The following is a 24776-nucleotide window of genomic DNA, read 5'->3' as shown; positions in this document are numbered from 1 at the left end:
CCTGTTTTTAAGACCTGCCTGTCTGTCTGTCAGCGTTTCGCTAACAGCGAAGGAGGCAGAAAATGGTGTAGGCCAAACCCGAGTTTAAAAAAAGGTGATGTAATACATATATAATATTTGCTCATATAACAGCTTTAACAAGTGAGATTAATTGTCGTGGATTAAGGCGGGAGCTGTAAAAGTTCCAGGTCAACGCCCGACAAGACAAATAGGTTTCTATCTGCTTTTCTTTGATTTGGTTGTGATGTAACAAACACATGTTGTAATGTAGCAATGCATCATAAAATGATACTACTTTACTTGTATGACCACAAGAGCCCGTAATGGAAAATCAAAATATTTGTTTTGTTTCCACAGACACAGACGTTTTAAGTAAGAGAAAAATGATCTCACATCCAGCTATATTGTCACAAGAGTACGTTCAATAACAAGTACAAGACCAGAGGACGACTGAAAAATGAACTGAAATTTGTGTTTTTGTGTTGTTTTACGATTCAATGTAAAAGTCAGGTCTTGCTTTGTGGTATTTTTGGGGTCAACAGGAAGTTTTATTTAGTTAAAAATGGGACATTAATGTTTCAAAAAGACTACGCAACATGAAAAAAAAAACTAGATGACAGATAACTGATACAATAGTGTAAAATGAACATTTGATTCCTTTTGTGTGTGTGTGTGCGTGTTGGTGTTGGGGGGTCGTATCATGACTGTGGCTCTTAGCCTCTTCCATATTTTCTTATCCACTTGGTTCTCACTTTAGTGAACCGGGATTTATAACGACAATCTCCTTATATTAAACTTAACACACATTATTTCATTTTATGCCGCACTCATAAAATATCCAAATAATTTCAGGAGGAACTAAATTGTGATTTTTTAAAGGTATTTTATTACCGGAGTGTGTACAGACTTTTTGTAGAATCATTAATTGTAGCAATTCTCTAGAAAGCGTTTTACTTTTTTTTTTTTTTTTTTCTCATAAGAAAAGTTAGGCTTTTGAAAAGTCCAAATGCGGCAGAGCAGCCGGGTTCCGCGTATACGTCCATCAGTCCCAATTCAAATCCAACTCAAATCGGCCCAGCTTCTGCGTGAAGAGGTCTGCTGCTGCTGCTGCACAGAAAATGGCTGAGATAAAAAAAAAAAAAAAAGAAAAAATCCAATTCTTGATTACAGGGAGCCATCTGGTGGCAGCTGAGTGGACGAGCAAACCAAAAGCGACAGCAGAGAGCCTCCAGCGAAAAATGACCACATTTCTTTTATGGCTTAACAAAGACAAAACACACACACACACGCACAAAAAAAAGACATCTTTTTTTTTTTCTCCTACCAAATCTTGTGCCGTTTAGAATCAGTGTGAAAATTAAAATAGAAAATAAAATCTATGTTACAGTCCAATATTTTACTATAACATGTCACAAATACTCCATCGATATAAACATTTATAAGAACACACAATAGAAATCATAAGTGCCCTGCAAAAAAAACAAAAAAAACAAAAAAACAAAACTTCAATCTCCAGTTCGTACTCATAAACTGTACTGTAAATAAAAACCAGCAGGTCCTCAGTCCTCAACTGTAAAAGCTCATAGCACTAGTACTTCTTCTTAGATTTCTCCACCCCAATCAAATTTTTGCTGTTTTGGAAATTAAAGGTGTTTGCAGCACAAAAATAGGAATTTGTAACACACAACACAAAAACTAAATTTCCATTAATCTGAAGACCAAACTTTCCTTCTTTTTTTTTTTATACAGTACTAAAACAACTGAGATTATCCAAAATGCAAAATTAATACCGAGAAACACACAATTAAGTGAATTAACTGAAAAGAAAGAGAACAGCTGTTTTTTTTTATATATCTTCACTGCTTTTAACATGCATTAACCCGTATTTATCTGACTTCTGTGGAAGCCGTGTCGTTGAGGTGAAGCCATGTCTCCCACCTTTTTACTGCACATGACCTGAAAAATGAAACCTTGAGTCCTCTCGCTTGTTGATTCTTGTTTGTGTGGCACTGTGTGTATTCAAAGACCGCAGAATGAATGGATGAATGAATGAATGAACGAATGAAACAGTGCACGTCTACATTTAAATGCCAGAGGTGACAGGTAAATAAGAAATTAAAAACAATATAGTAAAAGTACAAACATAATGCAAAAGCAAGTTCCCGGCCTTTTTTTTTTTTTTTAAGAAAGATTCTTCTTCATCTCTTCATATTTAACAAATCACTAGTAAACACCTTCCTCTTTCCTCGAAGGAAAAAAACACAGGGCGGGGACGAGGGGACGTGGGGGCCAGTATTTCGTACTTTTAGCTCGTCTCCAGCTTGGCCATTTCCTGCACGTAGATCCCGATGCTCTCGCTGTCGAACAGCACGAAGTAGACGGTCTTGATGGTGGAAGACATGGTGGCCACGAAGTAGCTGGAGATGGCCTTGAGGATGAGCTGGGCCGCCGTCTGCTTCGGGAAACCGTTCCTGGAAAGACAGTTCACGCACTATGAGTGAAGTGTGGTCAGACACCTTAAAAGCAGCAGACACACAATTAACCACTGGACAGTTTAGTTTGGATTAAGGCTTCACTGGATAGCTAATTTCTAAACAGAAAACATTGTGCCTCACTGTCACGGCTCAATGGGACACATTATTACATTATTGGATTCTCATGCGTGAAGTTGTAAAGGCGTTTTACAGATTTTGGTGTGAACAAAACCTCAATTTTGCCTCTGTCACTACTAAGTTATTATGGCTAGAATGCTAATGTTATAATGATAATACTAAATAACAGTAAGACTAATTAAATTTTCACTATTTCTGAGTATTTATCATTTTTCTGAGTAATTTCAAACTTAACGACGATGGACGAACACAGAAACCGAGGAGAAGGTAAACACAGCTCCATGACTGATGAGGTGATTGGGCTACAAAGCATTTTACAGGCTCATTTAAGATATTTAAAGTAAGTAGAGGCTGGGATATATAAGTGAGGGCCTTTTACATACAGACAGATGTTAGCAGTAACATTTATAGGCCCGTTAATGGTGAAAATAGGCGATTTATTTCAACAAAGCACATCCACCTCATAGGGTTACACTGTAGAATCTTCCCCCCGATGTAGCAAACATGGTGCCATGATTTGAGTTGACCAGACTCTCTCTAACATATGGCTCTGGTAACAACAAGTGCCAAAAGGACGGCAGCAGCTACAACTGAAGTGCCACATGAACGAGCGTTTTTGCAGAAAATCTGATGTGAATTTCAAGGAGAAAATTTTGAAATATGCAGAGAAAAATACTGCAGAGGAAGCTGCGAAACTCTTTAATATTGACCAGCGAAGAATAAGTTAGCCTATGCATCTATGTGCCACAGAGAACCACGCTTAAGTCAGAAGCTTTTCAACAACTCCTTGGTAGTTCATTTGCATGAACAACTTGTGAGAGATAAACCTGCTCCGAGCTGTTCTAAAACTACTTTCTAACAGCATCTTCCTCTCACAGGTGTGTTTCCTTACCTTCCACTGCCGATGGAGGGGAAGGCCACAGACTTGAGCTTCTTCTCGTCTGCCAGGGCCAGGCAGTTCTTCACCGTCTTGTCCAGCATCTCCTCGCACTTATCGGAGCCCCAGCCCGGACTGTTACAGTGGATGACGTACTTGGCGGGTAGACCGAAGCCGGAGGTCAGCACGGCTGCAAGGAGGAGAGGGACAGTCGGTGAGGAGACAAGGAAAAGTGGTGAGGACGTAACTGCTAGCTAAACTGAAAATGAAAACTCCTTTGCACATCCCTACATGAAAACATATGCTGATATTAAATCTGTGATACAGGTCATTCTAAAACTACAAATTACATTCATTGATTAAATATTTATTTAGCCGTGAAGGTTTGAGGTGTCAAACTCATTTTAGTTCAGGGGCCACAATTTGATATCAAGTGGGCCGGACCATATTAATAACAATTTCAGCACATTGCTTCCATCTGCTGTTTAGTTCTTGTTGTTGTGTCTACAACTCTGACAAAAAAAAAATAAAAAATAAGAAAATAAGTTAGTTTTACTGAAAAATTGCAGTTAAATTGTAATCTTCTGTGTAGTTTTTTCAGCCTTTGCAAATTGGACCAGATTGAACCCTCTGGCGGTCCAGTTCTGGCCCCCGGGCCTTATGTTTGACACCCCTGATCTCGACTATAAAATGCCTGAAAGGAACCAAATGTGATATTAGACCTAGACAGGAACCAAACTAAACGAGTAAACAGCTATCCAAATCAGCTGCAGCACATTAAATATCAACAGGATGATATTCATCTGTGAAAACTGAAAAAAAAAAAGAGAGAAATGTGGTGTGACTTTTCAGCGTCGAGCAAATGTTTACATGTTAGATAAATGTTTACACGAGCGCCTGCACAACACCGAGAACGTAATCAAACTAAATGGAAGCAGAAAGTCTGTCGTCACCCACAGCTGCCACCCAATTTATTTAGTCCTCCTGAGACGAATGCTTTGTGTGTCCCGCGAGCACCATCCAGCATCTGCACTAGTTTTAGACAATGAGTGAACTTTCTCAGCTTCATTAGCCGCACAGAGCTAAAAGAACACTCAGCGGAAAAGTGAATGAAGCGAATCCAGGAGCTTAAACTGGTTTGACTGTTTCAGGCGAAGTGGTGCCACAGAAATCACTTCTCCAGACCGCTGGGATGGAGAGAGATGAAGAGGAGTGACAAGAGAAAGAAGGGCCGGCAGTTCTGTTCTCCGCAGTTAAACGGTTAGTTTAGTCCTTCATCAAACCAACAGCTGTAGAAAGTGTAACCCAGCCAAAGCCCCTCACTCTGTGAAGTGGGAGTTTATTAGCCCACAGCGAGCGTGTGACTGGACTGCAGCGAAAGCTGAGGAAGAGCTCATTTCCAGATGGCCCGCAGAGACGATGGAGAGACTTCACACAGCAGAGGCAGAGGCAGAGCCAGGCGTCGCTGCATGTGTGATCTGCCCGTGAGGTAAAGTCACAGGTTTTCATGTCTGCCTTGCGAAGCGAAGCTTGTTTTACGGTTTTGGGTGGAGGAGGGAGGAGTGTGTGGTAGTCTGAGGATGTGGACGGTCCCGCACCATTTCCAGTGTGTGTGGACGTTCTGCTGATGTGGTTTTGGCTTCTGGGATTTTTTTTTTTTTTTTTTGTTTTACCAGCTTCTTTTATTCAGTCCCCAAAAAACCAAACGCAGCCGCGCTGGTGCTGAAATATAACCACTAACATTATTTCTTGCAAATGACAGACCAGATGTCGGCGAATGACAATGAGACGAGCAGTCAATCCTAAACCCATTAATTTATACTATATGAGACGTAACATTGTGACCCCAGGGAAGAGGGGAAGAGGGGGGATCCCAGTCTGGTCTGGTCTGGGTCTAGGTGGGTGCTACATGTCTAAGTAACATCCACATGATGAATGAATGCCAGGTCCAAAAGTTTCCTGCAGATCATGGTCACATTGTCACAAGATGGTTTAAATGTCATTTACTTCTCCTGTCGATGGTTATAATGTTGTGGCTGATCGGTGTATATTTATTTAACAGGTGACATGATAAGCTGATAATCAGTTGAATTAAATGCTGTCACAGAGACATTTTTTTTTAAACTCATATATATTTTATATTAATATCTATCAACTAGACATATTATTACATGAACACATAACATAACAGTGGCATTTTGTTCGTAAGGATTCCAGACATGTTTTATTAAAAGATCCTACAGAATCTTTTAATAAAACATGTCTATCCACTCAGTTTTACCTACAGCAAAATATTCTTATATTCAATCAAATCATCTTGTATTAAGAAAATAATAAATATCTGCAAATGGGTGAAGCTTTTTTTTGCTTGACAAAAAAAATCTTAAAATAAGCTCAAACAAAATATAAAATGTAATTCTTTGATACCAGGATTTGAAACTTTTTTTTTTTTTGTATGAACATCTAAATCAGAAACTTGATTTATGAGCAAATTGAAAGTACGGCTGGATATCGCCAGGTGTTTTAATAGTTTGTGGACCACGATGAAGTACATAAAATACTGAGACTTACTTACTGATCACTACACTGAAAAAAGATTTTATGAATGAGCTGCAAAAAGACTAGCGGTGCTGCGTTCAGTCCCCTCGACCTAAAACTGCACATTTATCACAAATCAACAAGTCTCCACTTTCAGCAGAGAAAAATACACCAGCAACACTAAGCAACAAGTAAACTAACTTCAGGTCAACAGGCTGGTAGGTCTGATTATGGAGTCGTTTTCATCATCTTCTTCCTCTGGTCACATTTTTACTAAATGATGTAGATAATAGATTTAATAAATTACTACGTTAGAATCCATCTCTGGCCTCGTATTTAAGACGCTTGCTCACAAAATCCGTAAGATTCGAAACGTCCTGAAGAACTTGTTGGACGTCTTCGCTCTGATCCAGGTCTGGTCTGGACCCAGAGGAGAATCCCCGACAGCCTCCGCTGGCCTGGTGTTCACTCACCTGGTAATCTATTTATGAGCTCCACACATAGGCCGGGATTACGATGCTGAGCTAACTTGGCTGACGTGGGGGGGGGGGGGGGGGGGGTTGTTTGAAGAAGTGAGTGAGATTGACGGGTAATGAATGAGACAGATGGAAAAGGACTAAGACAGGAGGAAACGAAATGAGGAGGGGAAAAAAAAAAGACGAATGGACTGAAAGATAAAATAATGTGTAAGGGCTCAAACAGTACGACTCTGTGAGGGTTTGGACTGAAGTCACGGGGAACAGACGTGACGTGCCAGTACTGTGTGTCCTGAAATCATCTGCCCCGTGTGGGAGTTGACGCCCTGTGGACCCAATTTAGCTGTTAGCATGTCAGAGATGAGAAATTTAAGGGACCTGCTGACGTCACCGTCATAAGAGCTGAGTGACGCTGAGTGGATCAATATGCACTTTCCAAAACCTTTAAATCCAGCACTGGAAAAAAAAAAAAAAAGACATGGAAAGTAAGGAAAGCAAAACAGGATGACAACAAGAGAAGAGAAGATTGGTGTATATATCAATCTTCACTGTATGCAGGAAGTGTTTCTTTCTACCCCGTAGAAAGAGGGTCATATTATTTATGTGGTTATTTCTACTTATTTTACTATCAATTCAAAAGACCCTTTATTCATATTTTCATGAATTTTGCAAACTGAATATGTGCCATAACCAGAGGATCTGGCTAATACCTGGAACAGTCATTCCCATCTTATTCTAATTCAATGGAAACAACAGCAAATAGCTCCACGTTTTGATACAGGATTAGTTTAGGATGCATTTATCAGACAGAAGCAAGTATTCAGCATCAAGTGTAATGAATAAATACATTACTCAATAGAAACTTAACTGCTGCTGGTGTTTTTGCAAAATAAGCAAATTAAAAATCAGTAGCAGATGTTAAGTCCGTGCCTCCATCTCCTCCAGACTGGACTACCGCAAACGGACTCTTCACCAGGATTCCTGGCGAGTACATCCAGGAGCTGCAGTACGTCCAAAGTAGTGCTGCCAGGATCCTGATGAGAGTCCGTAAATATGAGCACATAACTCCCGTCCTTTACACACTGCACTGGCTCCCTGTCACATTCTGGATTGATTAGAAAATTCTGCTGCTCGCCCATAAATACGTCAATGGGCACGCACCCCCCCTGCCTACAAGAATTCATCACTCCACAATCTCTCCACCACGACAGACCAGCACCTCGTTTATGGAACAGTCTCCTCCTCCACCTGAGGGCTGGACTCCTTTAAAGCTGCTCTAAAAACTTTTATATTCAAAAACATCCTTTGACTGCTGGGATGTCAGTGATCTGTGTATTCTATATACACTCATTTGCCACTTTATTATTTACACCGATTCAACTGCTTGTTAATACAAATACCTAATAGGCCAATCACATGGCTGCAATTCAATGCATTTATTCATGTAGAGGTGATCAAGGCAACTTGCTGAAGTTCAAACCGAGCATCAGAATGGGGAAGAAAGGGGATTTAAGTGACTTTGAATGTGGTTTGGTTGTTGGTCTGAGTATTTCAGGAACTGCTGATCTACTCGGATTTTAACTCTCAACCATCTCTAGGTTTTAGAGAGAATTGTCTGAAACAGAGAAAATATTAGTTGTTGACGTGAGAGGTCAGAGGAGAATGGGCAGACTGGTTGGAGATGATAGAAAGGCAACTCAAATAATCACTGGTTACAACCAAGGAATGCAGAATACTATCTCTGAACGCACAACACGTCCAACCTTGAAGAAGATGGGCTACAGCAGCAGAAGACCACACCAGGGGCCACTCCTGTCAGCTAAGAACAGGAAACTGAGACTACAGTTCACACAGAATCACCAACACTGGACAATCGAAGATTGGAAAAACAGGATCTGACAAGTCTCCATCCCTTTATGACCACAGTGGACCATCTTCTGACGGCTACTTCCAGCAGGATAATGCAACATGTCACAAAGCTCATATCATCTGGAACATGACAATGAGTTCACTGTTCTCCAACGGCCTCCACAGTCACCAGATCTCAATCCAATATTTCACCTTTGGGATGTTGTGGAACGGGAGATTCTCATCATAGATGTGCACCCGACAAATCTGCAGCAACTGTGTGATGCTATCATGTCAATATGGACCAAAATCTCTGAGGAATGTTTCCATCACCTTGTTGAAATATGACACCAAGAATTAAGGCAGTTCTGAAGGCAAAAGCTATAGCTAATAAGTAAGTGTATACATGAATACATGTATTTTTCTTATGCTACTCTTTCATGCTCTAACTTGTTGCTTTTAACCTGTAGCACCGTGAGATCCTTGGATGAAAAGTTAATTACAATTAAAATGTATTATTACTATTAGAAGTAGTTGGTCACCATCAGGCAGTCAGTGAGGATCTGTGGCTCTAGTTTCAGGTCTTGCTGGTCTTACTGGTGCTTAGCAAACCAAATGAAAGCAAACGACCGTCCTGAGTTATGAAACGAAAGACTGAGCCCCACAAGAGATCCCCATCCTGAGGAGGGTCCGAAAAAAGAGTCGGAGATGAGTCAGAAGATCTGCACGCACTTACCTCCAGCCACCTCCAGAGGGCCGTTCTTCTTCTTCAGCTCCTGCACCGCATCAGTGAACTCCTTCCCTCCCTTTTTTTCCAGAGCGGAGCCTGTACACGGGGAGGAGATTGGGGTGAATGCATCCTCACATACTGCAGAATACAGCAGGAAAGAGCAGAGCTGACTGATGGTCATGCTGACAGATAGGCAAGCAGGCAGACATGTGGACAGACAGACAGACAGACAGACAAGAAGGCAGACAAGGATGCTGTCAGTCATTTCACCTGGCCTCTCTCTGTGAATCGCTGAACCCTTAATTAAGCCTACAGACATCCTGACACTTCCATTATTTGTGCGGCTCAGGAAAAGTCTCACAAATAAACATCCAAGCCTGCTATTTTCCAAATGAGTCACTGAGAGTCAGTTAACGTAACGTATTAAAAGCCTCAGTCCATAATTACTTCCCTCTGTCCTCCCACAGTGCCTCACACACACAAGAGGACTGAGGGCATTGTCTCTCACTCTCAAACTGGAGATGTTGTTACAGCTGGCGACTAAACTGTTCTCTTCCTTCTTATTCTAAAGCGAGACGTTTCACACTGGAGAGAAGCCATACACGAAACCAGAGAGCAATTTAACTCCATCAGAGGCAGAGAAATTAACGCTCTGGCTCCAAAATCGTTAAAACAGACGAAGAGAAATTGTTAGTTAGAAAAGAAAAAAGCTCTTCTGTGTATTTCATAATCTATACGAGCAAGCAGACAGGGTTTCAGAGCCTGTTGTGGTCATTAATGGCTACACAGTTTGTTCACTCATTAATCCACATGACCATTGATCAACCCTAAGGGTTTTTTTTTTTTCTCTTTCTAACCAGCTGAGCTGACAGCACGGTTGAGGGGTTACAGGTCACAGGAAATGAAGCCCAGAACGTCCACGATTCAGTCGAGCAGAACAAACAACAACAAACAACAAGCAGCAGCAGCAGCAGCATCGTTTCAGGATTACACAAAATAGTCCTGTGTGCATTACTTGATCCGCTCCAAATCTGCTCAGCGGATCATTTTTAACTGATAGACTACGGTGCAGATTTAGCTGCAAAAATGAAACACATCCAATGCAACGTATAGATTACCCAAGTTGAAGACTTCTTTTGGGGTATTTTTGCAGACTGCTTTGCTTTAGATCGCATTAAATTAAACGTGCAGTGAACGTTTAACGCAGTCCGTTTCACATTTGAATTCAGGATTACCGAATAATCCATCAGCAGGATTGAAATACAGGATACAAGTCTGGAAAGTGATCAAAAAGCCCAGCTGAACTTTCCTGCCAGACATAAACGTCAAGCAGTCCTCTCCGCTCCGGCTCCTGTCAGTGATCTGGGGACTCGTGAGTTAATTCTGCTTCGAGAAACAAACCAAACACTTCTGGTGCACGTCTGACGCCTGAGAAAAGACAGTCAGCTTCCAGCTAACAGCCGTTTCTGATGCGGTGAGCAGCTAAATGAGCCTTTTCCTCATTTGTCCACATTTGGTACGTCTCGGTCGGGTTTATTGGAAACGTAGCATGTGAACGCTGCTCTCTTTGGCAGCCGACTTTCTAATCTAATTGAACACTCTTGTAGCATAAATGTGAGAGCCCCTGCTTGCACGTTTCAGGACTCTCTAGTAAGTTAATTGTAAGTTAAATGACTTACAATACGTTTAGTTGTGGGTTTCTGTTCCAGTCGTGATCCCCAACTAAAAACCTCCTATAACGAGATAATGTGTTGCTGTTGCTGCTGCTGCTGCTGTGATGTTTGTCCACAGACTGTAGCGCAGAGCCTCTGGAGATGCAGAGGGAGAGCAGACAGGCAGCGGTGGTCTCTGCGGTGTCAGTGGTTCCTTTACCTACTTCACCACCTGTATAGAGGGAGGAGTTGGTCGGGTGAACGACAGCGTCGCTCTCCACGATGGAAATGTCGGCTTGGACAACTTGCAACTACAGACGACAACGACAGGCAAACAACATGGTGGTAAAAACACAGTGAATGAGCACAGGAGCAACAACATGGGGCTAAAAGGAGAAGGAGAAGAACAAGGAGAGGAAGAGACAGAGGCGTGAGGCGTGACGCTCCTTATTGGCCGAGGACGTCACGGGAAACAAGGAGGCAGGAGAGGAAACGATGAGGAAGCAGGGACGCACAGCTGGATGGATTTATTCAGGAGTAAATATAAGCCAGTGTTGGGAGTAACGCTTTACAAAAGCGATCCAATTACTGTAATGCATTACTTTTAGCTGTAACATGGTAATGTAAGGCATTACAAAAAAAAAAATCGTAGAAATAACGCATGTTACAATGGAATTTAAACATGAAATTAATTAAATTAATTAAGTTGTGTGTTTTTCTACAAATTCAACATTAGCAGAGGAGAAAAAAATAACTTCCTGTTAGTGCTAGAGAACAGCTGATTGGGGAGAAGACGACTGCAGCGGCAGAGTCTGACTCTACGTTCACCAGATGGACATATGCTCATTATTTTCAGTTCATCAGAGAAAAGAATCTGAAGAACATTATAGTTAAGTTCATTTTTTTTTGTGCAAAACAAAAAGATCTCTGGACCTCATGAAATAGCACAAGTAATTTAAGGAAACATGTAGCGTGGTGCAGCTTTCTTTAGATGTTCAGTTACACATATATACACCGTATATACAGTAGTAGCTTCTAGTAATATTGACTAAAATATGAATACACCTAAATTTACACCATCTCCATCACAATATGTTTTGCTCCATGAGCCATAACTGCTCCATTATAATGTACCGTTGTTAGCGTTAGCCTAGCTTATTTATTCTACATCACCTTCTACTGGATGTGTTAATGAGCTACACTGAATGAAATAAGAACTAATGACAACACAAAACACATAATTGCAGTTATTTTGGTGAAAGCAACTTAAAAGTAATGTGATGCCTCACAATCTTTGAAATTACAGTAACAAGTAATAAGTAATGCATTACATTTTTGAAGTAATTTGCCCAACACTGCTGACTGTGTGTTAATGCAGAAACCAGTTTTGTGTCCAGCTGTTGTCGACCTGATTCCTGAACATCTTGACCACACTCCAGGTGAACAACCTCACAGTCAGGCTGCAGCCAGCAACAAATGTTCGCTTTAACTCCCCGGGCATTTCCCCTGGAATTACAGTGGTTTTATTTTTTACCGAGGCCTTGCAGCCATTTGAAAGGAAGGAAGACAACCTGGAATGAACCTCAACGCATCTACACAATGAGGGGGAGCAAGCAGGACGCTCTGAGGAGCTTTGAGGAAAAAAAAAAAAATCCTTGAAAGTCTCATTTATTCATGATTTTCTGTTGATTTGAAAGAGAAATTCCACCTTCACCGTCAAAGCGCCGGATCGGTTGCTTGAATTCACATCGAATCAAAGGATCTCATCATTTATTCACACTGTGAGCGGCTCTTTGATTTCCTGAAAGGCGGACCATCCGAGAGGGATCAACAAGAACGTCTACAGAGGAAAGTTCACTGCCGCATAAACCGCATTAAAAAAAAAACAACAACTTGGTCAAAGCCTTTACAGTTTGCATGCAGCAAGCAGTCGGGGAGTGGCTGCGTCTTTTACTAATCTTTAAGTAATGAAGCCAACATCTTAATTCATAGTTAACACTGTGTATCTTCTGAGATATAAAGTAAATATCAAAGCGAATCAAATTTGCTTGTTCGATGTCGCGTAGCTACAATAAACCTAAAGCTCACACATTAAAGAGCATCACGTTGTTTTAATGCTACACATGGACTCTGATCTCCAAAGATGAAAGCAAAGGAGGACATCAGGCTCAGAACGTAAATGCCTCCAATAACAGAAAACGAAGAGAGAAACGTGGATTAAGTTAGTCTGGATTCCAAAAAGCCTCAACGTCTGAGTCATGGACTGATTCGTGTCTTTAAAAAAAATAGCAATTTTCATATATTTTCATACCCAAACAAGCAAGATGAGAATCAAACCACCCACAGTGTGAAGAAACATTCTTTGTGGAAAACGTCTTCTCGACCGTCAAGAATTTTTAAAACCTCAAAGCTCGCTGGGACCAGAGAGCGAGCGGAGGGGGTGAGGAGGGGGGGAGGGAGGCTGGGGCGCTCACCTAGATCGTCTTTAAGTTCGAGTTCAGCGTTGGTGGGGTTGATGACCCCCTCCACGTCAAAGCCAGCCAAGTTACTGACCTCGCTGTGGATGAGGTTGAGCTGCGGAAGGGGGAGGCAGGGGAGAGCGACGGGGGGAGGCATGCCGTGTAGGAGGAGGAGGAGGAGGAGGAGGAGCAAGAGGGAAGAGGTGAGGAAGCAAAGCCATTAAAACCAGATTCACACAGCAGCTTGAAGGGATACCTCGACACTTTGATTCATTAAAATAAAACACGCACACTGAGAGTAAATGTGACAATAGGTTGTGTAGTGATGTGTGCGATTCCTGTTACTGCGCAAAGAGAAAATTATACGGCTTCATGCACACAGCATGTAATTTATCAGATTAAATGACAATTAACAGAATTTGAGCAGCTTCAAATTTAGACGCCTGGATGAGATGATGAAGCCCTTACAAAAAAATAATAAAGAAAAAAGTACAGTTTCTGATACATTATCTACATTTTATTTAATTATTGTTTTATTAATTTTGACCATTGACTGTATATATCTATGGACAAACTCATCGTAGTGTCACCCATTGGATTCTGAACCTCAAAAATGAAGCCAGAAGTGGGCGGAGCCGGCTCGGATGCTCTAAATATGGATAAAGGAATCGTGTTGAGGTGGAGCTAAAGCATCCTGGACGTTAAGACCCGCCCACCCGACTCTCCGCTACCTGTTAGCTCAGACTAACACCTGTCACTCAAAGCGGAATGGCCTTAATTATGCAGAATTTTAAATCTTAAATAAATAATAATAATAATAATAATAATAATAATAATAATAATAAATTAATGAATTAATTAATAATTCCCGTACAGTTGTCATGAATAGTCAAATAAACTATTGAGACAAAAAACGCTTTTTGTACCAGGCTGTAAACATGTTTAATATTATTGTAAAGTAGGACTTTTTAACATGGGGGGTCTATGGGGATTTGCTCCCTTTTGGAGCCTCTAGTGGCCACTCGATGAACTGCAATTTTTTACACTTCCACATGGGCTTCATCTCTCAGACCAGGAAGTTGCTGCCTGATTCTGACGTCCACTTCATGTAACATTTATCCTACCGAGACAATCCAAATTTATTAACATTACTTTTGTGCCACAATTTCCTTGTTTTGTTTGAATCTAGTTTTGTTTGCCATCATCCAAATGTCAAGGTATCCCTCTAAATGTAAAAAATTATTACATCCAATCAGCACCTCTCGGTGTAAGACTCATTTAAATCATCCGTTATCCAAACATTACATTCCTCCAACCAGGCCCAGATAAGAAAACGTAATGACAACAGCACAAAGCATGAGCTTGAATTAAACACAAGTGGAAACGCTGTGGAGAGTAAAGTGCAGTTAAAATAATGAAGTGTGTAAAATAACCTTTCTATTCCTGGGTTCATTATCTTTATCAGTTGGAGGTTAACTGCTGTAATCTGTGGACGGCAGCTACTGAGTGCAGGGGAACTGGCTTCACTTTCAGTTACTCCTGGCTGGATTTCAAATCAGTTCTGCCTCTTCTGTGCAATCCAATAAATGAATGAAAAAAGCAATTTTCTTAAATATATTTTCAAGTATTCCATCTATTTTTATTTTTATTATTATTTGTTCCTCACTTAAGCATGGTGTTAGGTCTGGGTGGTATTGCGCCATATTGTCCTGGGTCCTTTATTTATTTATTTATTTATTTTAGGGTCACCAGAGGTCCCTGATTTCTGGGGACAGTCCCCGTTTTGGATGACCCGTCCCCCGTTTATAGCTGAACCTGAATATGTCCCCAATTTTAGCTTTTTATGAATGAGAAAAAAAATGTCGCGCACAGACTAGTTATTACGGTAGCCAGTCACACTGCTATTGACATTAAAGACATAGCAGTTTAAAAATGAATAAATATGTCAAAATAAATGAAACCATAATTGTCCCTGTTTCTTCATTTCATCTTGATGACATTTAATTCTTTTTTTTTTCCCGCTTGAGCTGTAAATGTCCCCAGATTTCCAAATCAGAAGGCAGCGCTAACACAGGCCCATGTAAACCTGTTTTACTACTAGTGTGGGATTATTCTACAGTATTTACTCATCATCACAGTAAAATAGTTCATCCTTATTCAATCTACTGCATTAATTCCTATCAACCAGTAGGAAATGTTGTGAACACGTGATTATGCATGAAAAAAAAAAAAAAATTTTTGGTCATCCCTCTCAGCCCTACACGGTATTTACCGTTTCAGTCCTCATTGGTTCATGCAGCTAACTCACAGACTCACAACAAAGTGCTGTGTTTACAATGACGCTAATATCCCACTAATAATCTGAATAAAAACACCTCTTTTAATCACTGGAATCGAGATAGACTGACTCCATCTGGAGGAATGTTCTGACAAACCTTTGATAATCAATTTATTACTAATGTTATTATAATATTAGTGCATTATTTTATTGTAATTTTTCTGCACGTGGGATGAACCCAACTGTGCGCATGATGAGAAGAACCACAGGAAAGTACTTTTGTGGTACTGAAACTCATAAATCAGATGTTTTTATTTCGTATCCGTGCAGACAGTTGTTGGAGACTCTGATCAGAATGATTTCAATTCGAGTTGAATATCGTTTGTGCAGATGTAGCTTTGAAAATAGCAGTAAAGGGGGTTAGTGGTTCAATTTTACAGGCAGAATCATTTCCTCGTGTACCGCCAGCTAAATGTCAAAGGAATTAGTATCAAATCAACACAGTCGTATAAACGTATGCGCGGCACTGCAATGCATGCAGGAGCACCGGCCGTCAAAGTGGTGTAATTCATTTAATTTGTACAGACAAATGTAGAAATCAGTCTCATCTGACATAAATGTTGCACATATAATACACTTACTATGTGCAAAATTAGTAAGATGGAACCAGTGACGCTTCTTGCATCATTCTTGAGTCATTCTTTCTGTAACACACAGTGTCGCTGTGAGCTTTTATCTATTTGCACGTTCCTTCAATCTTTATAATCTTATGATCTCGAAGATGTAAAAGATTTTACTTTCATGTTTCAGCTCAACGCAAGTTAAAAAGCAGCTTTTTTTTTTCTCTCAGCAGGACCAAAGCAACGGGAACGAACAGATCTGAAATAAACGCACACACAACATGGTGCTGCTATCACAAGCAAAGCTTACAATTAGCTCTTACTTAAACATCGGTGGAGCTCTAGCAGACGTATTATGATGTGAAGTGTGAGGAAATGTGTTCAACAAAACATTAAAAAAAAAAAAAAAAAAGGAGCTTCCTTTTATGAGGCCAGGCCAGATGACACCAAAACTTTGTCACATCGTTAATTGATTTCTACCCTTAGGTCTAGTTGTGAAGGGAAAGTACAGATAAAAGACTAAATGAAAACATTTGGATATAATAAGGTGACTGTTCTTAAATCTGCTGCAGAATAAAAAGTGACCTTTCTGTTTCATTTGTTTTCGGTTGCTCAAGAATGAGACGTCACATTTTCTTTGAAACCTTAGACCCGGGGGTGTCAAAATCATTTTAGTTCGAAGGCCACATACGGCTTAATTTGAGACCGGAGTAGGAACATAATAAACTTTAAATAACTCCAGATGTTTCTCTTTGTTTTAACGCAAAGAAGAACATCATGAAGATGTTTATATGTAATATTTAAAGGTCTCATATTATGCACAATTCTGAAGTTTTCTAACAGTAATATGTGTCCCCATAGCCCCATAGAGTATGAGGCCCACTTCCCTCATGTGGTTGCTCCACGTTTTAACAAATGTGTGCACAAAGAGGCGGATCTGAGATTTTTCCCTTCGTGATGTCATGAGGGGAAATGACCACTCTCTCCGGTACTGGATACTGCCTTTAGATGAGCCCCACAAAAGTCACTCACTGCCTTTTCTGACCCATGGACAATTTATTTTTATTTACCCCATTCCCGGGACTGCTTTCTAAACGTGGGTCCATGCAAAGCAGTATTGGTTAAACAGCGGCAGATAAAGCCTGGATCGGTACCAACACGGTACCGTGTCACAGCTACATGTTAACTGGAAATTATTTCGTGTTGCTTTACTGTGTAGGTCCACTTAGCGTGATAGCCTGTAACGTTAGCACCGCAGCTAGCGTAGCTCAGTTACTGCTGCTAACGTATGTGTCCTTGAATAATACGCCAGAGTAATTAATCAGGAGACATTCAGCATAGGCGATAGATAGACATCCACCATGCTTCTTAAAAATTCTGATCAGTATGCTTGTGTGATTCACGATCACGTCAGACTCTGGTTCAAACTGGTGAAGTTGAACGATTGCGTCTCTTCCAGCCATAGTCATAGTCACCGTAAACATTAGCGCGTGGTAACGCCAGCTAAATCCAGTCCCCTAGTGGAGCGTGGAGTAGGCGTGGACGGACACAACTAATTAGCATTAGCAAAGGTACAGACACAGAGGCAGCCTGTTCTCAGTAGAGCTCACTAGAGCAACTTTTTGACTGAAATTCAGGACCAAGGCTGAATTTGGGGAAGTGCACGTTGAAAATAATGATGTTGGACCTCTGACAACTTGACACTTGTGTGAAATTGTTAAGAAAAAGTATAATATGGGACCTTTAACAAACGATCCTTTTGTAAAACATTTTACATTTTGGCACACTGCTGCCAACTGCTGTCTAGTTCTGGGTCTCAGCATTGTGCCTGGTGGACAAACTAGGAATAGGTGCCAATGTTACAGAAAAATTGTAGTTAATATCTTCTATGTAATATTTAAGCCCATTCAGACTGGACCCTGTGGCGGGCCGGTTGTGGCCCATGAGCTGGATGTTTGGCACCCACACTTCTCTCTCTTTGAGTAGCAGATTATCAAACACTGGCCTAAGCACCGTGTATAAGTCCTCTCTAGAGTCTGAGTGGGCAGAGACTGACCTTTTGGCCCAGGAAGAGGCTCTTGGTGGAGAGCACGGTGAAGCTGTCGGCTGGAGATCCCTCTGTGGTGCTGTCTGCAGACGCCGCCTTGCTCACCTCACCCTGTTTCTGTTGAGGACACAGAACACAAGATCATGTACACAGCCTTCACGTTCGCTGTCGTCCTCTTCGGTTTGGAGGTCGGGCGTCAGGGTCAGCTTTGGCGTCACGGCTGAAGCTGTAGTTTAGTATTTTGTCAGTGTAGCGCCTAAAATCTAAATTTATCTTCAGGATATTAGACATAGAGGTCTTCTTAATTAAAGCTTTGTGAGGTTTGATTTATTTCCTATCTGTACCAAAAACATATTCATTCCATTTCCCACATATAAAACAGAACGTATCTTAGTGACTTATTTCTTCTAATTAAACTTTGACTTGTCAACACATCATTTTGATCAGTTCCTTAATTTGTAATTTAAGTTTTAATTTCATTATTTTCTGTCGCTGTTTGAATGAAATCAGCTTTTCCTTCAGTTTTCTCAACAAGCTCAATTAAAAACATCCAATAATCAGGCCCAGACGTCTCCACGGCGATTAAATGACAAGTGTAGACGTGTTGCTGCTCCTCACACCGGATTTGATTTCACTGATAAATGAATGTTTCTTTAACCAGATCAGTACGACAACTGCTGTTTAAATTGGATGATGACTTGGGCTGTCGTGATACTTTAGCTGCAGATTCATGAAAAAAAAAAAAAAAAAAAAACGTGATTAATGATTTTAACTGTTAAATATCTGCAGCATTTTTATCAAATGCTCATTTTTCATGCCGCATTTTATTGTCTATTAACGTGCATGTTTACAGCAGAAAGCGGGGATGGGAGTGCTGCTGGTGGTGAAACTGTGAAGATTCTCACGGTAAAAACTAAGCTCAAGTAGAGGCAGCTGTACTTGTTTGAGGTTTCAATCCAAACCCCTCAAAGTCCAGCTGCCTTTGTTTTAGCCTCGTTTACAACGGGTCCATAGATAACTTTGTAGAATAAAGATTTTATCACCACCTTTTTGCTAATTCACCTCGTGTGCTCTCCTTGTATTTATTTGGCTTAAAAGCAAGGTTGCTGAGCACCTCCAGATAAACAGCTGGCAAATAAAGTGGATAAATCAGTAACCGCGACCGGCTTGATCATGCCATGCTCATGAACTCATCTGCATACCAAAACATGCACTAATTAATGTGATCCACTTTAAACTTCCTCAGTGTTTATTAACCACGCTCGTGAAGACGTACCTTGGCTTTTCCTCCCGCCTTCTTCCCGCTCGTTTTCTTAGCCGGCGCTTTCTTCACCGACTTGGGTTTCTTCTCAGGGGCGGGCGAGACGGGCGCCTCCAGTTTGCCCTTTGCGCCTCTCTTCTTGGCCAGCAGCTCTGGATGGATGTTGGGGAGGACTCCACCGGCCGCAATGGTCACGCCTTTCAGCAGCTAAGAGCAGAAAGCAGAAAGACGTAAACAATCAGCGGAAGATGAAAAAACTGTCCGAAAGCTTCTCGGTGTCTGATCAGCAGCCGACCTGGTTCAGCTCCTCGTCGTTGGCGATGGCCAGCAGGATGTGTCGCGGCGTTACGCGGCCCTTTTTATTGTCTCTGGCTGCATTACCGGCCAGCTCCAGGATCTCAGCTACAGGGGTCAGAAACAAAACGCAAGGGGGTTATATTTTACACAACACAACAGATAAAGTATCTCTGCAAGACTGGGAGAGTAAATATCCCTCCAAATGTAAGCTATCATCTTTAAAAGCACACATCAGGACATTGTGTGACCTCTGAACTATGAAACCCCTGAATGCACACGTCAAAGAACAGGCTGTTGCAACACGCTCCAGTATTCCTGGTTTAAATAATCTTCTATCCAAAAAAAATTCACCTCACCAGTGAGATACTCGAGGACGGCAGCCAGGTAAACGGGCGCTCCCACCCCGATGCGGTACTTGGGCAGCCCCCTCTTGATGTAGCGCAGCATGCGCCCCACGGGGAAGATGACCCCGGCCTTGGTGGACCGGGACGTCTTGGTGGACTTTTTCTTTCCTCCTCGGCTGGACATGGTGCTGAGAGTGCAACCAGTGTCGGACTCTGCAGAGAGAGAGAGAGAGAGAGGGGACCAACGCTGACCACACTCCACTGACAAGTCTGATCATGTCCAGAATTTTTATGTCACAGTTTTACGTTGCAATAAAATGACCTGCGGGATAGAAACACAGTCCTTTATGAATACGTAAAAACAAAGACAGGGTGCAGCTTCTGGTAACGGCCGTGAAATACCGGGAAGAAACGGATGTAAAAAAAATTTTAAAGTGTGTTTTTATTGACCAGTCAAAGTGACTTGACGGCTCCATTATTTACTGGCATAATATCTAAGATCCAAATCAGGCTTCTTGTTTCAATTAGCCTCAATATCGCCCTGAATATTTTTGAAATATTTCATTTAATAACACATCCCACTATGTTCCTGAGAACCGAGCCGGGCTCAGTTATTAAACACAAACACCACGTGCATGTGGTTCCGGTGTTTGAGGTGTAATAGCGGTTAGTTTTTGATATGATAAGTCTCATTATTGGAATTTAAATCAGTGTCACTGCACCATATGCAGGCACCAATTAGCTGTGTGATAATCAATTAGCGCCACCATAGGCCACGCCATTTCTTCAACCCCGCTCTAATGCACCGTGTCCAACGCAATATTGGCCGTTTTTGTTGAGCCGGCGGATTGCAAATACGTTTAATTTGCACCATCTGCAGGATTTCTGCACCCCGTTCAGGTGTAGGTGGGTTTAACCGCCACGGTGGGCATTTATTTCTGTGGCCACTGACAGCGATTTCCGCATGTCAACAGCCAGCCGGATGTCTTGCACAGGTACATTCATCTCTTCCCCGGTCTGAGCGACCGCAACGAGAGCCGAAATAAAGCTGTCACGCGACGTGCGTGACATTTTCCCGTTCGGGTCAGCTTTCTGGTGGACATAACCCCGGTGGAGCGGCGGCCGCTGCCCGCTCCACCTTCCCTCCCCTTCCTGCCTGTCAGCTCCACGGTCTCCGCGCTCTCTCGGCCTCCATGGCAGATATATAAAAAAATATTAAATAAAATAGAATAAATGGCAACGTTAACGCCTCAATTCGGTGCACGGAGACCGACGCGACGGTTGCGAAGACGCCGCGAGAGACGCGGAGCGGCTGCGCGCAAACCCGGGGGATTACTTACAAAACAGGCGGACGGCGGAATTTTTTCTCCCGTTCTCCGGTAACGAGCCTGGGCAGTGTCCCTGACTCCCACAATCCACAGCGAGCTGAAATATCCGAGTGAGCCAGCGCTGCCCGCGGAGCGCGACCACAGGGAGCGGAGAGCTAGTCTGTCTGACTGTGGAGCTGATCATTAACCCTTTACGCATTTACTTTGCTCTCAAAAACACGTGTCTTTGAGCTGAAACGCACATAACCGGCACATCGATAACGACTCCTATATTTAGGCTTTTTAAATATCATGATATATATAGAGAGAGCTGATTCATTCCCTCTTTGACCAGGGGTGTCACTACAAGGTGCCCAGGGGCCCATTTAAGTGTCAAAACATAAATTCTTCTGTGGAGTAAAAATGTTTTTTGGATCAGGAAAAGGTGTTACCAGACTTATCAAGGTAACCCTTAGGCCAGGGGCGTCAAACTCGCTTTAGTATGAGCCACATTCAGCCCAATTTGATCCAAAGGGGGAAAAGCCAAACCACTAACATTAAAGCACAATAACCTTTAAGTAAAGAAGAAGAACACATAAACAATAACAAAAAATTACAAATATATCGAAAGAAATGCGACGCCTCCCCGTCCCATCCCACTTTCACCAGTTTTTACCAAGATTTTAATGCCTTGTTGAATATTTTTGTTCTATCAAATTAAAACTATAATACATCTGGTTATACATGGTGTATCAACACCAGCGTGATCATAGACTAGCAACGGCTGATACTGTCAGTGAAGGCCAATTGTGATGTGTCCGCATGTTGGCTTTATCTGGACCATAGACTGTATAAGGATAGAAGGCGTAACAGCTCCTCAAAAGTGAAGCAAGTAGAGCTCCCCCTGGTGTTTGGTTGAAGTATAGTTCATAACCGCCACCTCATCCATGTTAGTGAATGGGAGTTGGGATCTAGTTAATATAATGTTGATCCCTGTTCTGTTTTTTAGATGAGTTTAATTTTAGTTATTTGACACTATACATACAGGATGTGACATCATAACGACTACCAGTTGCCATGGCAGCTAGAGCAGAACGTAATATTAATTAAACAAAAACCTGAGTGAGTCTGGAGGAAGTGTGTTCGGTTGTTATTTGCCTGCATTGCATTTATCATTTCCTTTAAATAAACGATACCGACTAGGAATCTCCAGCACATACTTGAAACTGAAACTGCAGTTCCTCGGATGTCCACTTGAGGCTGTCTCCAATAACGAGTCAATCCAGGTAGACCACCTTCGTTAACTTCCCAACTTTACAACAGAAATAATCACAGAAACAAAAAGTCGTTTTCTGTGTTTGTTTGTTTTGTTTGTTTTAGATCCCCGTTTATAAAAAAATGTGAAGAAATTAAGGAGGTAACTGCTTTTCATACGAGTCTTAAAAAGGCACTTGAAGTCTTGGGTAGAACTGAAAACATGATCTGTGGAGAGATATCTCAACGTGTTTATAGTGATAGTGTACATTATTTGCAGATATATTGTCAATTATTTGTTAAATCTACTAATAGATAGATAGACTCTGCCAAATCCACCACACTATTGATATATTAATAAATTACTGCAGATTTAGTATGTGATGTAGGAGAACAGGCTAAATTTACAAAAGATGCATCAGCTAATCTTCGAATCGTTGCTCGACTGACTGTATGAGATAGCACAGAACAAGAGGCGTAAGATAAGTCTGAGCAGTGTAGTGGGTAATGTTTCCATGTTAAATTATAGAGCGTTTTTTAATGTGGCAGACAGTTTCATCATCATGTACTGTAGATGATCTGAGCTCCTGTCTGTTTTGATGAAGTCGCTGCACAGAGGGAAAAGACTGAGTCATTTCTTTCCTTTTCCTGTTGTTGACAGAAATGTAGTCAGTCGCAGCGGGTTTTGACCTTTCAGTGGCAGATCCAGGAGCTTGAGTAAATAGACTTTTAGCATAATTCACCTTTTGCTTTGGGATTCAATCAGCTCATTGTGGTTGTGATTGATCTGTTTGACCACAGGATTTGAACAGACTTGAATCTGGTCCCACTGTTTTGAGGGAATCGAGTGTTTCATTTAGTTGTACTGTCAGTTAATGTACTTTAAAATGCTGAGTGGACAAAAGCTGGTTAATCAAAATCAACATGATTTTTTTTTTTTTTTTTTTTTTTAAAAAAACATTTATCTTTTTTCTCTTAAGTAACCAAATGCATTCTCAAGCTCTCTCTCCTCTCTCTGACTCCTCCGCAGAGTATTTTTGGCATTGACATATCCTGACAGGAGTCATGAGACTTGGAAAACAACAGGTGAAGTAACAGCGTTAACAACGGCTCTGGGTTGTGCAAGTGTCCTTTTAAGTCACAGAGGACCAGCATGTGCAATAAATGACCTTAAAACTGAAGCAGCAACTTGAGTTTAGCCACAATTCTTTCTTATTATTTGTTAATCATATCTGACATGTCAACATGAAGTGTTTGTGGAGAAAAAAAACTAAATCAGTTATATCAGTAAAAATACAATATATATAATAATATTAATACAATATTAAAAAATAGAGTCAAATAAATGACATGTACCAACTGTTACCTACTGTCCTTAAGCTCCTTAAGACGAGTTAAAGGTTAATAGATACCAGTTTTAAGACTTGTAAGGTGACAGAAGTTTTGAATGTTTTACTATTAAAACTGACTGTAGAGTCAAAAAAGGGGGGAAAAATGATACATAAGAGAAAAACATAAAAGAGATACCAGCATTTGATGATAGCAATGATTTACATGTGCAAATGAGAATAGATACGGCAGAAAAGTTGTTATTTCCTCCCTCAAGAGTCATTTAGTCCATGGCTAATGGTGCAGACCTGTTTTCATAGAGAAGAATTTAGATTTTCTGAACTTACTGATCATTCAAAACCTGAAACAATACCAGCATTTTCACTTCAACTGGCATGAGGTCCCGTACTTTCAGTCACTGGCTGCAGCTACAACCTTTACTTTATTTTCTAGATTCTCAATTTACTCTGAGAAAGGTTGAATAAAGCCTAATGCATAGTTATTTTAACCAAATTACAGGTTGGCATAGAATTGAAGGCACTTGAAAACTGCAACATACATGCATCAAAATAATACATTTATTTTATTTATTTATTCTTTATAAATGGAACGACATGACAGATGTGCAGCACACTGATGCAGTGCAGCAGCTTCTCACCAGAGGTCAGACCTGAGCCGTGCATTAAAACCACCATTTTCTGCAGAACTTAAGAACTCTCCTCCTCCTCCTTCTCTCTCTCTCTTTTTTTTTAGCTGCCAAGCACTTGTGTGTGGAAACATGTCATTTTAAAGTCACTTACTGAACTGGATGACACCAGATGAATCGTGCAACTTAGGCAAAAAGAGA

At 41.2% G+C, this 24776-nt stretch overlaps 1 protein-coding gene across 2 annotated transcripts; it reads right to left on the bottom strand.

The window, feature by feature from the left end:
- Positions 1 to 866: 866 nt before the first annotated feature.
- On the bottom strand, positions 867 to 21600 carry LOC125021391 (core histone macro-H2A.1). Of its 2 annotated transcripts, none has more exons than XM_047607450.1 (9): positions 21380 to 21600; positions 20052 to 20252; positions 19694 to 19800; positions 19414 to 19605; positions 18147 to 18254; positions 10954 to 11044; positions 9088 to 9177; positions 3505 to 3679; positions 867 to 2471 (listed from the first exon to the last, which is right to left on the bottom strand). In XM_047607450.1, exons 2-9 carry the CDS (start codon positions 20221 to 20223, stop codon positions 2306 to 2308), a joined length of 1101 nt encoding a protein of 366 aa, XP_047463406.1. In that variant the 5' UTR covers positions 20224 to 20252; positions 21380 to 21600; the 3' UTR covers positions 867 to 2305. The 2 variants fall into 2 exon arrangements, with proteins under 2 accessions (XP_047463406.1, XP_047463405.1); XM_047607449.1 differs by lacking the exon at positions 10954 to 11044 and adding an exon at positions 13208 to 13307 and having other exon boundaries at positions 21380 to 21599.
- Between the last annotated feature and the right edge of the window lie 3176 nt (positions 21601 to 24776).

This window comes from Mugil cephalus, chromosome 15 (assembly GCF_022458985.1).
Source record: "Mugil cephalus isolate CIBA_MC_2020 chromosome 15, CIBA_Mcephalus_1.1, whole genome shotgun sequence".
Taxonomy (NCBI): Eukaryota; Metazoa; Chordata; class Actinopteri; order Mugiliformes; family Mugilidae; genus Mugil; species Mugil cephalus.
This window is presented reverse-complemented; position numbering and strand designations above follow the sequence as displayed.

Bases quoted from the DNA above. Each gene is read 5' to 3' on its own strand.
- LOC125021391 (XM_047607449.1), bottom strand. From the start codon at position 20,223: ATGTCCAGCCGAGGAGGAAAGAAAAAGTCCACCAAGACGTCCCGGTCC. The intron at 13,308-18,146 runs GTCAGTCTCTGC...CCCCTTCCGCAG, and splicing joins GCCTCTTCCTGGGCCAAAAG to CTCAACCTCATCCACAGCGA. The intron at 9,178-13,207 runs GTGAGCGCCCCA...CCCCGTGTACAG, and splicing joins CGAACTTAAAGACGATCTAG to GCTCCGCTCTGGAAAAAAAG.